Below are 15519 nucleotides of genomic sequence, written 5' to 3'. Positions count from 1 at the left end.
TGTATGTATGTATGTATGTGTGTATGTGTATATATATATATATATATATATATATATATAATTATAAATGTATATGATTATATATATACATATATATATATATATATATGATTATAAAAGAGTAATTTATTAAATTGGCTTGCACAGCCAGAAGCTACATAGTCCCACAGTGGCTGTCTGCAGATTGGAGAGCTGCAGGAACAAGTATCTGTTCAGTCCAAGATGCTGAAGCCTCAGAACAAGAGGGATAAATGATGCTATCCCAGTTTGGGGCTGAAGGCTTCTGGAAACTCCCTGGAGAATCACTGGCAGAGTCCACTTTGGAAGAGTGAAGGATCTGGAGTCTAATATCCTCAGGTGATCACAGCAGCAACAATCAAGAAACCTTTCAAGAAGAATAGAACTTGCATCTGCTGCTGCTTCTTTGTTCTTCCAACTTTTATTCCACCCTAGCCTCCAACCAGTTAGATAGTGCAGCACACATTTAGGGAGGGTCTCTACTTTACTTCCCTATCCCACATGCCAATCATTCCTAGAATTACTTTCATTGACACACCCAGAAGCCTCTTAATTTTAGTCATTGCTTAATCCATTCAAATTGACAATTCAGATTAACCATTGCAATAAGTTAAATTGTCACTGCACACCTTCAGAGCAGTGATGCTAGCATGGAGATGAATTACTTGGAACCAATAAGGGAACCAAATAGATTCTGAACCTTTTCTTATACTGGCCAGCCAGATTAGCTGTGGTCTTTCCGAACTTGGCATAGTTTGAGGGATCAGTTTACCATTCCTCTTTTAATTCTGTCACTTAAAAAAAAAAACAAAAAACTAAAAAAAGCACCTAAAACCATGAAAAGTATATTACAAAATTCATGCTTCTTGAAAAATATAGTAAAATTGGAAGCACTTTAAATGATGCAATGTGATAACATGTAAAAAATGTAAAAGGGATGTTACACATTATTTAATGATAAATTATATAGTAAAAAGGAAGATATGAATGAGAATTAACATCAGTGAATATAGAACAATACCTATATCTGTGAGATATAGGTGAAGGAAGGAAAATAGTGCATAGGAAACAAACATATATAATATTTTTTTTCCTTAAAATAGGATATGAATAGAGAAGTAATGATTATATTTTTTTATATTTTCTGTGTTTCTAATATCATATACAGGAACTTAAGAAAACAAAACATACAAAAATGTCAAATGATAGTGACGATTTTTCCTTTGAAAATCTCTGTAACCAGGTTCTGTGTGAGAAATATTGGTAATGAACAAATATATACTATATCAATAAGATTCATGTGACTGTAATGAAATAGTTGAGGCAGTTAACTTGAGAAAAGAGAAGGTTTATTCTGACTTACAATTCTGAGGGTTCTAGTCTTAGATTGGGCAGCCTCATCACTTTGGGCCTCTAGTGAGGGAAGCACATCATGGCAGAGACTCATAGCAGAGCATATTGCTTACAACATTACCTAGGAAGAAAAGAAAGACCCAGAAGAACAACAGAGTCCCATAATCCCTTTTGAGGACATACTGCAGTGACTTAATCATCTCCTATGAAGCCCCATATGCGGAAGGTTTTGCTATCTCCCTGTAACATTACCTTGGGAGCCAAACCTTTAATTCATGGACCCATGGGGGAAACTAGCCATATTCAAACCATAGCATCTATGTGTTGAAAATCACTAACTTCAAAATATGCCTAGTATTCCTATGACTAAGCATCAAAGCAACTCCTGCTGAGTAAACAACAAGACAGGAACCTAGGAGATCAATTTTCCCTAGGCCAGTAAAGAACATTTTCTTTCCAGTTTTTAGTGAGGGTATGGATATTGATTTTTCTGGACCTCATTAACTACATTACAGTAGGTTTGACTGATTCTCACTATTTCCTGTTCAAACTGGAGTCACAGAAATGAGTGGCACAAAATGAAAATTGAGAATTTGCATCAAACTGGAGCCAAAGGAAGCATGTGAGTGGTTAGTTTGTGTGATAGAAGTGCAGATACTGCAGTAATTAGAATGCTCCTATTTGGAGGAAATAGGTGTCATAGAGGAAAGATGGGCAAGTCACTGGGTGAGAAATAACATCAAGTCTTATGGCCCTCTTAAGATGATGCTGTTTCCCTTATTGTAAATATGTAATGAATGCAAAATGCTCCATATACCTTTCTCTGAATATTGAACACTTTCTTAGGGTATCCAAGACTAGCAGTATAGTAGGCATTCACTTTCCCTAAGGATGTAGCAATCATATGTGTCTAGGCTCCTTATTATGAGGAGTAATATTACTATGGGAATCATTATAAGATCTGGCTTACTAGTGACCATCCCAATTCGAGTGAACTGTTTGATCTTCCTTAAAGGGAAGAATTCTGCAGAGACTCACTCATCAAGTCTAAAGTAAATCAAATTCGATTTTATGAACTGTAGCAAAGATGGAATGTAGCCAATAGACTCATTCCATTCTGCCTGAGTTTGTACAGGCCCCATGCAAACTATTGTCTTTTTGTATATAAATATTTGAGAGAAATCAAAATAAGAATGCTTCATGATACATAAAAAATTATATGAAATTCAAACATCAGTATTAATACAGTTTTGTTGTATCATATCTGTTTATTACTATCTGTGGCTACTCTTATGTTACAACAGCAGAGTTGAGTAGTTATGATGGAAATGGCACAACGCACAAAACTTTGAACAATTGCAGTATGGCTGTTGACAGAAATAGCATGCCAATCCCAGAAATGGAGGAAAGCTAATGTAAAAACAGTTCCATATGCCTGATCCTAGACTTTGCCCTATCTCATTTTTAGAAGGGTATCAGTACATTGGCATTACTAGGATTCTTTTGATGTATTGTAGGAGTTGTCATTCCTAAGCATATTCAGTAGTCATACATTCAAAACTATAAATGCTAGTGCAAACACATAGTCTTCCCTTAAAATACTGGATGATACATGAAATAATTTCAGATATTTAAAGTTCCCATCTACTTGGAAAGAACTCTAAACCTGAGACTATCTTAGATCATCCATGTAAGATTCTTAGTGATCCCATAAGAAAGAATGAGAGAACTTAGAGAAGTAGGTAGGATGAGTGCTGGAATTAATTGGAAGGACATCTGCAAGCAAGAAAACTGTCTCCTCTGGTTCCATCCTGTAATCGTGCTTCCAAATTACAGTTCTAGAAAAAGAAATGAATATATTTAAATTTTGATTGTTTTAGAAAGGTAGAGGAAAACATTTTAAATGAAAATAATAGGAAGGAGACATTTTAGAATAATAACAGGAGAAAAAGTTGATAATGAGAATTTAAAAGGTAAACGGTTAATGCTATTTTGAAGTTCCTAAAGTGAAATATTCCTTTCTCTGGTTTTTACAATTCCGTCTATTTCCTTCAGAATAGTGTTAAAGAGGGAATGATTAATATTAAATGATGAAAGAATGAATTATTATTCCTAGCTGCATGGCCTGGACATTAAAGATATTATGAGGGAATGGTAACTGATTATTTTCATGCCACAAATGTTGAGACATTTTAGCCTTTCATACCTAACAACTCTATTAATGGAATTTGCCAGAATGAGGTCAGAAGCATTCATGTCAATAAAATAGAATTGATGGAAGGAAATAATAAGGCAACCTAGGTGAAATAAAAGCACCTGAACTGACACTGCACAGGATCCTTGAATTATCATGATAATCTCTATTTCCTTGAACAATTACATAGGCATTAACATTTCCCTTGACAAGAGTACAGGGAAAATGTCTGTTTGATCACTGGTGTTTCCCATGTACATTACATGGAGTGTAACACATGTTCATTAAATGTCTGTTTAAAAATAAGTTGAAATTGAAGATAAAAATTAAAAATGCAATGACCCAGCAGTTCTTGAAAGGAGAAAAATGCTGATGTGCATTTAAAATTATTCATATTTTAGAACAAATAGAAATATGAACATCTGACCAAATATTCCTATTTTTACATGAGAAAATAGAATTGTTTATATGACAAAGCCATAAATAGAATTCAGTACTATCTCTGATTCCAAAGGCTTTTATAGTATACCAAATTATGGTTAGAAATCTTATTTTCTAACACTCTACCTCTGAAATAATACAAAAGGTATCCATAAATAAATTATGAATGAATTTAATATGCACAAAATATAAGCCCACATTAAAGTAATAAAATAAAAAATATGTACATGTATCACTTATTACATTGTTTTCTGTCCCCACTAATGTGATTATATATCTCAAATAGTATTGTAATGTTTTAAATTTACTCTGATTAGTTAGATATAAGTAAATCAATTCTGGCTATCCCATTAATGGCTCAAATTGTTTAACATTACAAATTGAGCATGAAAATACAGCCATAAGAAAGTAAATATTTATGTGATTAAATAAAAGTTTATTTCTCTAATGATCATTATGTTTGGAAAATATAAGCTACAGTAAAGTTTAATCTATATGGTTTTCTGATTTAATCACTAACATATTTCACCTATTTCTAATTTAGTTTCATTAATCAAAAACTCCATGTCAGTTGAATAATTCAACTCCATTAAACCCATTCAATATCCATAATGCCATCTAAAAATTAAAATGATCAAATACAATTCCCTAGGAAGATTCTTAGGTCCTATAATAAATTAAGCCTACCAGGTTTTAGATAATTAACATCTACCATTTTTTAATAAATTGAGAAATATATTTTATTAGTAGTAGTCCTAGCATACCAAGCGTTTCCTGAGAGAATCACAAACAGGAAATACTTAAGACAGAGTATTAAATAATACAAAATAATTTATGTCTAAATAGCCATTTATATAACAAGTTATTGTGCTTTTTACATTTATTTCAGGGAGAAGTTTTTGTAATATTCAATATGAGGAAGAGTAATTATTAGTTTCCTCAATTACCTTATTGTTGCCAATTCATTTATAAAATTTAATGACTATTACCCAGTAAAACCTTATAATAGAATATGTCCTTCTGTGTGCCACTCCTTTATAACATTGGCCACATGCTGAAGTCACCTGGGAATCTTGGAAAGCATACCAATGACTGGAGTCCACCCCTAGAGATTCTGATTTAATTTATCTCTCAGAGAGTAGCCACTGACTAGTAATATCTAGCAAAGTTGAGAACTACTTCATAAAGTCATAAAAGCAAGATCCATGAATTTCAAGCAGTCTGATGGGATCTCCATTTGATTCAGTCAGCTATGTTTTGTATTTAAAAATAAAATCAACTTTCACCATTTCTGGTTTCTGCTCCTAGATTATCTGGATAATTGCTTCAACTCCTCACTCCTCTTAGCTATAAAAGCATGAGAAATATTACTTATTTTTAAAGTCTGTTACACTATCATTCTCATGAAAAATTACATAATGTTTTTTTTAAAGAGAGCACAGTAATTTATCTGTGAAGTGAAATAATACTAGCAGATCATTAACTTGGTACAATGAATGCATCAAGCAGCTGTTACTTAGAAAATAGAACATCTGTTAAATGCCATTGAAGTCACTATTCACTGTCATTGTAGTTATAGCTATAATTTCTGTTCTGCACATTCTGCTTTTATGAAATTTTTCTTTAATAGACAATACATTATTAATGAAAAGTCAATACACATTGCTATAAAATGCACTATTTAATGTTTTATATTCTTCTTTAATCTATCATTATATTATTCCATCAGATTAGCCTAATAGGAAAATATGTCCTAAACCTCGAGCCATAATGGAATAGTGCAAGAGCCTAATAAGACAATTAATATCAAATTTCATCCATTTATGACTGTATGATACACTGGTATTTTGAATCCAGCTGTTTAGAATGCCCCCCCCCCAAAAAAAAACACACTAACATTGTAAAGGTAAATTGTATGTTTCATTTTAAATTCAAAAAACAAATACACATCTTAGAATTGTGCTTATATGGTAATTTGTTATCTCTCTTCTTTTGAACATATTGTGCAGCTAAAAGATGAAAGAACTCTTATATTTCCAATACACCAGAAGTGGTATAATATTTAGATAGATCAACTATATGTATAATTCAATTGGGTAGAGGAATGTTTTCAGATATCATTTATGAGTGTGTCAGTTAATCCTTTATCCATTTTAAAGCAAAGATGCAAGAAATAAACAGCTAAAAAAGACCCACAAGAATCTAGAGTGTTCTAGGAAAGGCAGAGAGATATAAGGAAATGGTGTTAAGGCACATATTGAACTGCATGTAGGGCCAAGTTAGATAAAATCTATAGGATTGAGACCTTTAAGAAGTTAAAAAGAGGGAGTGGGAATAATAGCATAGCAGTTACAGAATATCCTAGGACTATAAATTCCTGGGATACCCTCGTCCTTAAAATATGTGGAAAGTGTTGGAAAACTTAAGAAAATGTTAGATAGGTGTGCAAGTGGGTGAAGCCCAAGTAAACTATGTTTTCTATCCCTAGGTAAAAATATCTAAACATATGTACAGATAAATATTACAGTTCTTTTATAGTTCTTGAGTTACATTTAAGAAAATGTTGCCATCAGTGATGGTATTATCAGACATCAATGGAGCAGGTTTTCCCATACTGTAAGGACATTGGTGAAGTGAGGTGATGGGTTAATGTCTGAATCCTAAACCTAGTATGACACTTAAAATTTCAATAGTTGTTTAACTTATGGATATCAGGAGTCAATCAAAATATAGTTTTCATCATTTCCATGAAAACAGAGAATGTTTACATAAGAAGAAATTAGGTAGCATTTAAAAATCATCATGGCTAGAAGGTAGACAGCAAATTTGTTTATTTGAAATCAGAAAAGTTAGAACTTAATATAATATTCTGGTATTATCAGCTTTTTTAAATTAAACACATGGAAAATAAAAATATCTTCTATTTTGCAACAGTTTGTATTTAAGTTAATTCTCCTCGTGTCAAATATTTTCCTATGTCATAAAAACCCTTAGTGTCAGATATATAGTTCACACTTAGCTGCTCTTGAATCTCCAAAAGCGAACTTGTACAACCTCATATAAAAATAAAACATACTGTATGCAGTCTTGCTTTTTCTTCAGACTTAAAATCCATCCTAGTACTTGCATGAGTAGAACAATGAAGGGGTTGAGCTATAATTTAGTCAACTTAGCTATTGAATTTCTCATTTCTCCTTGAGAAGGTAGACCTTTAATAACCCACTCCACCCTCACTTCACAAGACAAGAGAAGAAGTTCTGTGCACTGAGAATTGGGATCTTTTGAAGATGAGGAATTGCCAGGAATGATTAATTCCTTCTCCTTATCTTACTAGCTCCCTTAGAGTGGAATGAATAAGGATATAAAGAGAATGGCCAAAGTGATACCTTTAGTTTATTTTCTCATCCGTCAGCAGTCACAGGCATTCTTCTCTTATGGGAAATACTAGAGCTAGAAGAAATGGTTTTTGAATAGCCTCATAAAATGTGTGCCCTTAGTTTTCACTAAGGATCTGATTTTCCCCTTTTAGTGGCTTTCTGTTTTCACCTTCATACCTTCTAATCACTTTTCACTTTGTCTTTGCTTCACACCATCCAATCCTCCAACTTCAAGTGTCACCTTTCCCTTGTTGCCATTCATGGTTATCTCAGCCATTGTTCATATTTATTTTTCCAAAACCAGTTTTTTTTTTGTTTGTTTTTTTCACACTTTAGGCATGATTACAGTAGGACATGCAAAGATTACTTCCTTTTTTGTGGCAGTAAATAGCACAGTATAAAGTGAATTTTAGGCCTCTGGTATACATTAACTAAGTGAATTATTTTTAGCAAGACCGTCCAGAAAGTAAGGTGAATATAGCATTTGACGTCTAAGATGTTATTACTTGTTTAGTTATACCTTTGATTGAAACCCTATTTGAAGGGGAAAATAAACCCCATTAATGAACATAATGTTTCCCTAACCCAAAATGACACTTATACAAATGATTATATATTGTATTTTTTGAATATCAATATAAATGTTTACCTATAAGTCTCTTTTTTACAATCAGAATAAAATTTTTTCTGTGAATCACTTTTAACAATAAGCAGTTATGTACAAAATGACAATCATTGTTTTTTTTCAAATATGTCACTATGGTGATAACTTTAACAAACTTTAGCATGTTATCTTGTGATTTTGAGGAAACTAACAAGTAATTAGCCCATATTCCCTATTTTATTATTCCTATTAACTAAATTAACTATGAATGGATGTTAAAAATTTCCTTTTGAAAATCAGTTCAAGGATTTGGGCAAATGTTTGATACATAATAGTTATTTTGATCTAGGACCCATTTGCAATATTTCCCAAATTCAAAACTACTATGACTTCTGAGGTTTAGAAAGTTTTATTGCCTTTAATTGCATTGCCTGGCATGTAAGAAACAAAGATATGTATACAAAATAATTTTATATTGATGCTAAAATTTAGGGTCATCTTTATGAAGACATTTAAAGAGATAATTAGTGATCCTAATATAAATTAAGTTGGGACTTTGTGAGGGTTTTTTTTTTTTTTGCAAATACATTGACTGGAGTAACAAATCATTAGTGTGGTGTATAGGAAATAGAGAAAGGTCATTTACTGATATTTCCTTGACAAACTGTACTCATAAGGTTTTTAAAGATAAGGAGTTACCTTCTCTATCATTTTATCCACAGTTCCTACAACACTGACCAATATTTGTGATTGTAGAGCTTGGACATTAAGCAAGGGAAAGGCAAATAATTGAAAAAGGCTGAAATCTAGTCCAGTTCTATTCAAAAGTAATGCTCTAGAGGGATTGTGTTCCCCCAAATGGGGCATTTTCCATAATTTTCCAAAATACATTGAGTAGTATCACTTATAACACTGCTACTAAATAGTAACTGGCATGTAATAGGGGTATAATAAACATTTATGATGGATATGTGAATACATTGCTTTTAGGAAATGATAAGCTTACTCAAGTGCAACAAATGACACCTACATTGCAGATAACTCTATTATAATGTGTAAGTCTACTTTGGTTTAGCTTGCCTCAGTTTCAGGTATTTTTATATTAGAAATAAAAATGCAAAAGCATAATATAGAGGGCTGGGGTTGTGGCTCAGTGGTAGAGTACTTGCCTAGCACATGTGAGGTGTTGGGTTCAATCCTCAGGACCTCATAAAAGTAAATAAATATAATAAAAGTATTGTGTCCATCTATAACTAAAAATGTTAAAAAGCAATAATATCCAATTGAAACAGTTATTCTTTCTTTATAAAAATTTTAATTGAATCTTTTTATCTCATGTATTCTTTCCAGCTTACCTGCTTATTGATGGAAAGGGCAAGAACAAAAATGAAAAAAAAAATCCTCAGTGATAGTGAGTGAACCAGATGGTTTGGAAGAATGATAGTGACAAGGAATATTTTAAAGATAGAAAAGCCATATTGGGAGCATCGAGGAATAAGAAATAAGATCTTGCTGGGTATGGTGGCATATGATTGTAATTCCAGCAACTCAGAATGCTGAGGCAGAACAATCACAAGTTCAAAGCCAGCCTCAGCAACTTAGTGAGTCTCTAAGGAACTCAGCAAGACCCTGTCTCTAAATAAAATATAAAAAAGAGCAGGGGGTGTGGCTCAATAATCATGTATCCCCGGGTTCAATCCACATTACCAAAATAAATAAATGAATAAAATAAAATAAGATCTAGACTTGTCTGTGTCAGAGATCACCTCTTTCATATGGACTGCTTCTATTGTGCATATATTTTACTTGCTTCTTTGCAGGTGGACTTTCTGTGCTTTCCTGTTATTGCTGCTCCTCAGTGATTTTTGTCCTGTTTTGACTTTGGCTTTCTGTGATAAAGATATCAGCTTCATTTGCAAATGGCTTTCCCACTTACATTCTAATTGTAGTAGCTGTGTCTCTCAGTTAACCTTTTTTGAGAAAAAATCGAATGTGTGCTGGCTTACCTCCCTGTGAATGTTCAACACCTCACTGTCTAGGTAGACAAGGGAAAAACTGAAGACAGAGGCACGGAAGCTCATGGTGATCAGTCATTCCTCATTTCAAGAAAGGGGTGATAGGGGCTCGGGATGTGGCTCAAGTGGTAGTGTGCTTGCCTGGCATGCATGAGGCACTGGGTTTGATCCTCAGCACCACATAAAAATAAAATAAAGATATTGTGTCCACCTAAAAATAAAGCTAAAAAATAAATATTATAAAAAAGAGAAAGGGGCTATAAGTTGTTCAGGCAGAAAATATCTGCCCTTGGATCCAGTTTTCTAACAACTCTTTGTGTATTTTTTCATATTAAATATGATTCTTAGGGTTGGAGTTGTGGCTCAGTGGTAGAGTACTCACTTAGCACATGCAGGGCTTTGGGTTCGATCCTCAGCATCACATAAAAATAAAATAAAGGTATTGTGTCCAAATATATCTAAAACAATTTTTTTTAAATGTGATTGTTCTCAAGTTTTGTAAATCAAGTCTTAGGAATGGTAATGCTTTATTTAGGGATTTTAATCTAGGATATACAGGTACAATTGAGGTTTGTGAAGTTGTTTTGGAAAAAAATTACATCTTGAAATTAAGTATTTTTCTATTATAAATGTGAGTGACAATCCTCAGTAATAGCAATACTTCTGACTTTATCACCAATAGAATTGACATATCATGTCTCTGTATATACTGTATATACTTAAAAATTCCAGTTATGCTTATTACTGCTCTGAAGACATCCTAAAAATCAGTATGGTAGGCCTTGTTAGTTAGTTAGGAGAGAAAACATGTATTACATATTACAAAATTAATAAAATATTGCATATGTTATGTTTCAGCATAATTGATTTAAGATCCTGTTAATTTTATTCCGTTAAAAGCATTAGTATTAGAAGGGGTTTAATCACCATATGGCAAACAGGTTAGTGGTACCAAAAAGCTGAACCTCCTTGCTGCTGAAATGCAATAGCACCATACCTGTTGAATTTTTTCAAAGCAGATCATTATTTGTGGATGAGTCTTCAAGTGATTGTTTCTATTCATTACATGTACAAATTAAATAAAATGTATTTAATTAGATGCTGTGTATGTTAATTAAATATATAGTCATGAATAAATAAGAAATTAATGATGTTTATATATAAATGTTTTTCCTGTATCCCTAATAATGAAATTGCAATCAATGTATATGATGTGACTTCATGCTTCATAAGCATATTTATTGTAGGTTTAAAAATTTACAAGGTTTAAGCATAGAAACCATACACACATTCCCATCACAAGTATGCAATGCTAATGTTATCATATGTTACTTAAAGCTCAGTGCTGTCCTTTTCACAGGCTACTCAGAAAGAGATTGAAAAGCAAAAGCTGCATTTGAAGAGTGTCACAGAACTAGGAGAGGCTTTGAAAACGGTGTTGGGCAAGAAGGAGACCTTGGTAGAAGATAAACTGAGTCTTCTGAATAGTAACTGGATAGCTGTCACTTCCCGAGCAGAAGAGTGGTTAAATCTTTTGTTGGTAAGAGACTGGAAGCTTCTCCACCCATCTCTAACATGAGAAAAAGATTATACAAGCATTAAGTAATAATATTTGAAAACTCCACCTCTCCACAGTCATACTGGCTCCTAATTTTATATCTGTAGATCTCTATAACCACATTTTAACACATTTTTGTCTGTCTATGCTATATTCTTATGGAGATCTCACTTAAAATTAATTTGAGGGATACTATATTTTTATCTTTTTAGAATTATAGAAAGAAAGTAGGACACGTTCTTTAAGAATATTGTTTAATCAAATAACGTTATAATCTATCTTTGTACAATTAAGGAATACCAGAAACACATGGAAACCTTTAACCAGAACATCAATCAAATTACACAGTGGATTATTCAGGCTGATATACTTTTGGATGAATCTGAGAAAAAGAAACCCCAGCAAAAAGAAGACATACTTAAGGTAGCAAATAAAATATTGTGAAAAGTAATTTTCAAACTGTACAACAGTTATGTCAATTATGTTTGTCCTAGAAGATACCAAGGACTTAGTAAGAGTGAAACAATCAATCTTTCTTTCCTTCATTCTTTCCTTCCTTCCTTCTTCCCTTCCTTCCTTTCTACATTCTTTTGTGAATGGGAATTAATGACATTGAAAAGCTCTATAATCTGGATATATGTCCAAATCCATCTCTTATCTAATCACACCCAGTGTAAACTCTGGTTAGAAAAAAATTCCATGATCTATTTTGTTACTGTATTGCAAGCTCTTGTTTATTTTAATGGTAGTGCTATTACATTTTTGCATCTAACACAAAACACAGTTTCTCTTCGTTATTTGTAGAACCCATCTTAGTAAACACCTAAAATGCAATCATTAGGATATTTTACCTATGCTAAATCCCAATCTTTGTACAGGCTGAGCATCCCTGATCCAAATATCAAAATTCAAATTGCTCCAAAATCCAAAACTTTTGTGTACCATCATGATGTTACAAGTAGAAAATCCCACACCATGAAACTGTCTCATGAACAGGTAATGTGTATAGATGTACATGAAACAAATGAATTTTGTGTTTAGACTTGGGTCCCATCTGCAAGATAGGTTATTATATGAATGCAAATATTTCAAAATTCAAAAAATATTTCACAAAATCTACAACACTTCTAGTCCCAAGTAATTTGGGTAAGGAATATTCAACCTCAAATTATTCATAATCTGGGCTAGATAAAACTGAACTTTTCATTTTTTAGTCACATGAAAAGTGATCATAGCTTCGGCTCCCTCTTTTTTTGAAATACTTATTAGGGAATCCTAATTCTTATTTTTCAAGGATAACAATCTGTCTTCTAAAAAATTATTCCTATAAAAGGATATGAGAGGTATAATGTACAAATATATCTCATTGATACTACATTGATTTGCTGGATGCTATCCCCTTTCTTAATTAAATAGGAAGAATTGAATTTTAAAGCTCATTTACATTAATAATTCTTAATTGAGTTTTGCTGAGCTCTTCAATAATATTAGGTGCCTAGTGAGTTGCTACTTAAAGAATGCTCATAAAAACCAAAGGCCAAATGTTCTCTCTGATATGCAAATGCTAACACACAATAAGGGGGGATAGAAGTTCAATGTATTAGACAAAGGGGAATGAAGGAAAAGGAGCGGAAATGGGAATTGGGAAGACAGTAGAATGAATCATGAATCTGACATAACTTTCCATTGTTCATATATGAATACACCACCAGTGAAACTCCACATCATGTACAACTGCAAGAATGGGATTTTAATTAGAAAACTAAGTCATACTCCATGTATGTATAATATGTCAAAATACAATCTACTGTCACGTATATCTAAAGAGAGCAAAAAGCAGCCACTCATGATATCTTTCTCTGCACTTCATTGTTTTTTTTTCTTTTTATACCATGGATATTTCCCACAGTTTATGATTCCATTTTAATGAAAAACTCTAAATGCATTTTAGGCTATCTCCAAAACATATTTACCCTATTGTCTGGAACTGATTTTGATATATTTTCCATTCTTTTTTGAAATGCAATCAAAGATGTCACCTTATGAAATCTTTGAGATAATAAGAATGATATTTATAAACTTACAGCATCTGTGATCCCTTGGGTTAAGCAGAAAATTCTTCAATACCTCTGTATGTAACACAGAATCCATGTCTGTTAGAAAATCAGTTTTTTCACTGATAGTCTATATAATAAACCAAGAGGAACTCCAAATCAGTAGGAAGGAATAGAAAAGTGTGCTTTCCTGGTAAGTACATATTTAGGTTGTTCTACAAATATTAAATTTAGTCAAGATAAAGTAAGACTAAATATAAAATAATATCATTTTTGTGGACAACATAAAGTCAGAAAATAGGGTTTGTCCATCTCAGAGTAAGTAAAGTTTAAATTTACACTCATCATACTTAATCAAAGATAGGGACCTGGTTTTCAGATCATACATATTGATCACTCTACTTTTTATGGAATTTGGCTTTTCCCCTGCCTTTTCATTCTTTTGCCTGCCTCTCTCTCTCTCTCTCTCTCTCTCTCTCTGTCTCTCTCTCTCTCTCTGTCTCAACTTCCATTACTAACTTTAAGCCCTATTTCTTGCTCATGGAATATAGCGTTTAAAGGCTGAAATGAATGACATGCGCCCAAAGGTGGACTCCACACGTGATCAAGCAGCGAACTTGATGGCAAACCGCGGTGACCACTGCAGGAAAATAGTAGAACCTAAAATCTCAGAGCTCAACCATCGATTTGCAGCCATTTCTCACAGAATTAAGACTGGAAAGGTAGGAAGATCTACTCCAAGGTGGAAAGTAGTGCTAAATGATCTCTTGCGAAGGTTGCGCAGTGCCCTGAAGGGGGCAAGCAACCCCCACAGCAAAGTTTTCAAAAGGAAAATGAAGGCCAAATTGCACTTAAGGAAATTTTACCACTGACTTTCATGAGAGATAAATCAATCTCCCCACCCACTTCTCTCTCTCTGTCTCTCATACTTCTTTGCTGCCACAGCTATTTTAGAACTGCATTCTGCACTGGTTTACATATGTACTTTCAGGGGTCACCTACAGCAAAGTACAAATAGCATGCTTCAGGCAAAAATAAAAAAAAAATACAAAAGCACAAAAGACTAAGAACACACTACTGATATTGATATATTTGATAAATATAATATTGCTTGTGTGTAATATAGATTGAATATCCAAAATGAGGCCTTGTACATTTCCTGCATGATCTAGGGTTTTTGTACTTCTTATTGTGCACATGTGTGTATTAATGTGTTCTTGGTAGTTGCAAACACTGTGACCAAATACATTAGGCTATAATGAAATGCTCAAGCCATGAAAACAAATAGTTGCAAAGCTTATATATCCTAATTTTTGTAATTTTATATGTTTATATTCTATTTAATGAAAAACCAGGGGATATGGTACTTTTGCATGAAAATCTTTATATTTGTGTAACATTTAATGAAGATAAAATCTTATGTTATGCAAAAATATATGAATATAGCATAGAATTTCAACTCCTTGAGGAATATGTCAAATGCAAGGAATTCCTGCAAAATTGATATAATGCAGTTTGACACATTTTCAATATAGTATACAATTGCTTTCAAATATAAAAATATGTATGAAAATATATGTATTTGGACACACAGATAATTGCTGGGGGTTTAAGTGAGAAAAACCTTATTGAAATATTGTGAGAAAATATGATATAAAATGTCAGGTAAGTATTGATTCCTAGAGAAATAGGAGAATGTGTTCAAAAAATTATTTTTGAAATTATGGACACCTATTAAAGTCCAGTTTCACAATTGCTACAGTATCTAGGGCATTATAGTAAGTTATCATGTTATATATAATATATATTTGAAGTAGGTTTCAAAATATATGAAATCTGATATGAATAATTCTAAATAGTTTATGCATGAGATAAAGTTATCATCAAAACTCACCTTGCCTAGCA

The 15519-nt window shown here is 32.7% G+C and overlaps 1 protein-coding gene across 1 annotated transcript in view; it reads left to right on the top strand.

Moving 5' to 3' along the window:
- Positions 1–15519, top strand: part of Dmd (dystrophin) — a 1737386-nt gene that overhangs the window by 453769 nt on the left and 1268098 nt on the right. Inside the window, exons 30-32 of the mRNA XM_048796385.1 lie at positions 11363–11542; positions 11855–11983; positions 14166–14336. Of these exons, the coding sequence (XP_048652342.1) occupies positions 11363–11542; positions 11855–11983; positions 14166–14336 (480 nt within the window). The remainder of the gene's footprint in view (positions 1–11362; positions 11543–11854; positions 11984–14165; positions 14337–15519) is intronic.

Source organism: Marmota marmota, unplaced genomic scaffold (genome assembly GCF_001458135.2).
Source record: "Marmota marmota marmota unplaced genomic scaffold, marMar, whole genome shotgun sequence".
Classification (NCBI taxonomy): Eukaryota; Metazoa; Chordata; class Mammalia; order Rodentia; family Sciuridae; genus Marmota; species Marmota marmota.
Note: the sequence above shows the minus strand (reverse complement) of the source record. Positions and strands in the feature narration are given on the sequence as shown.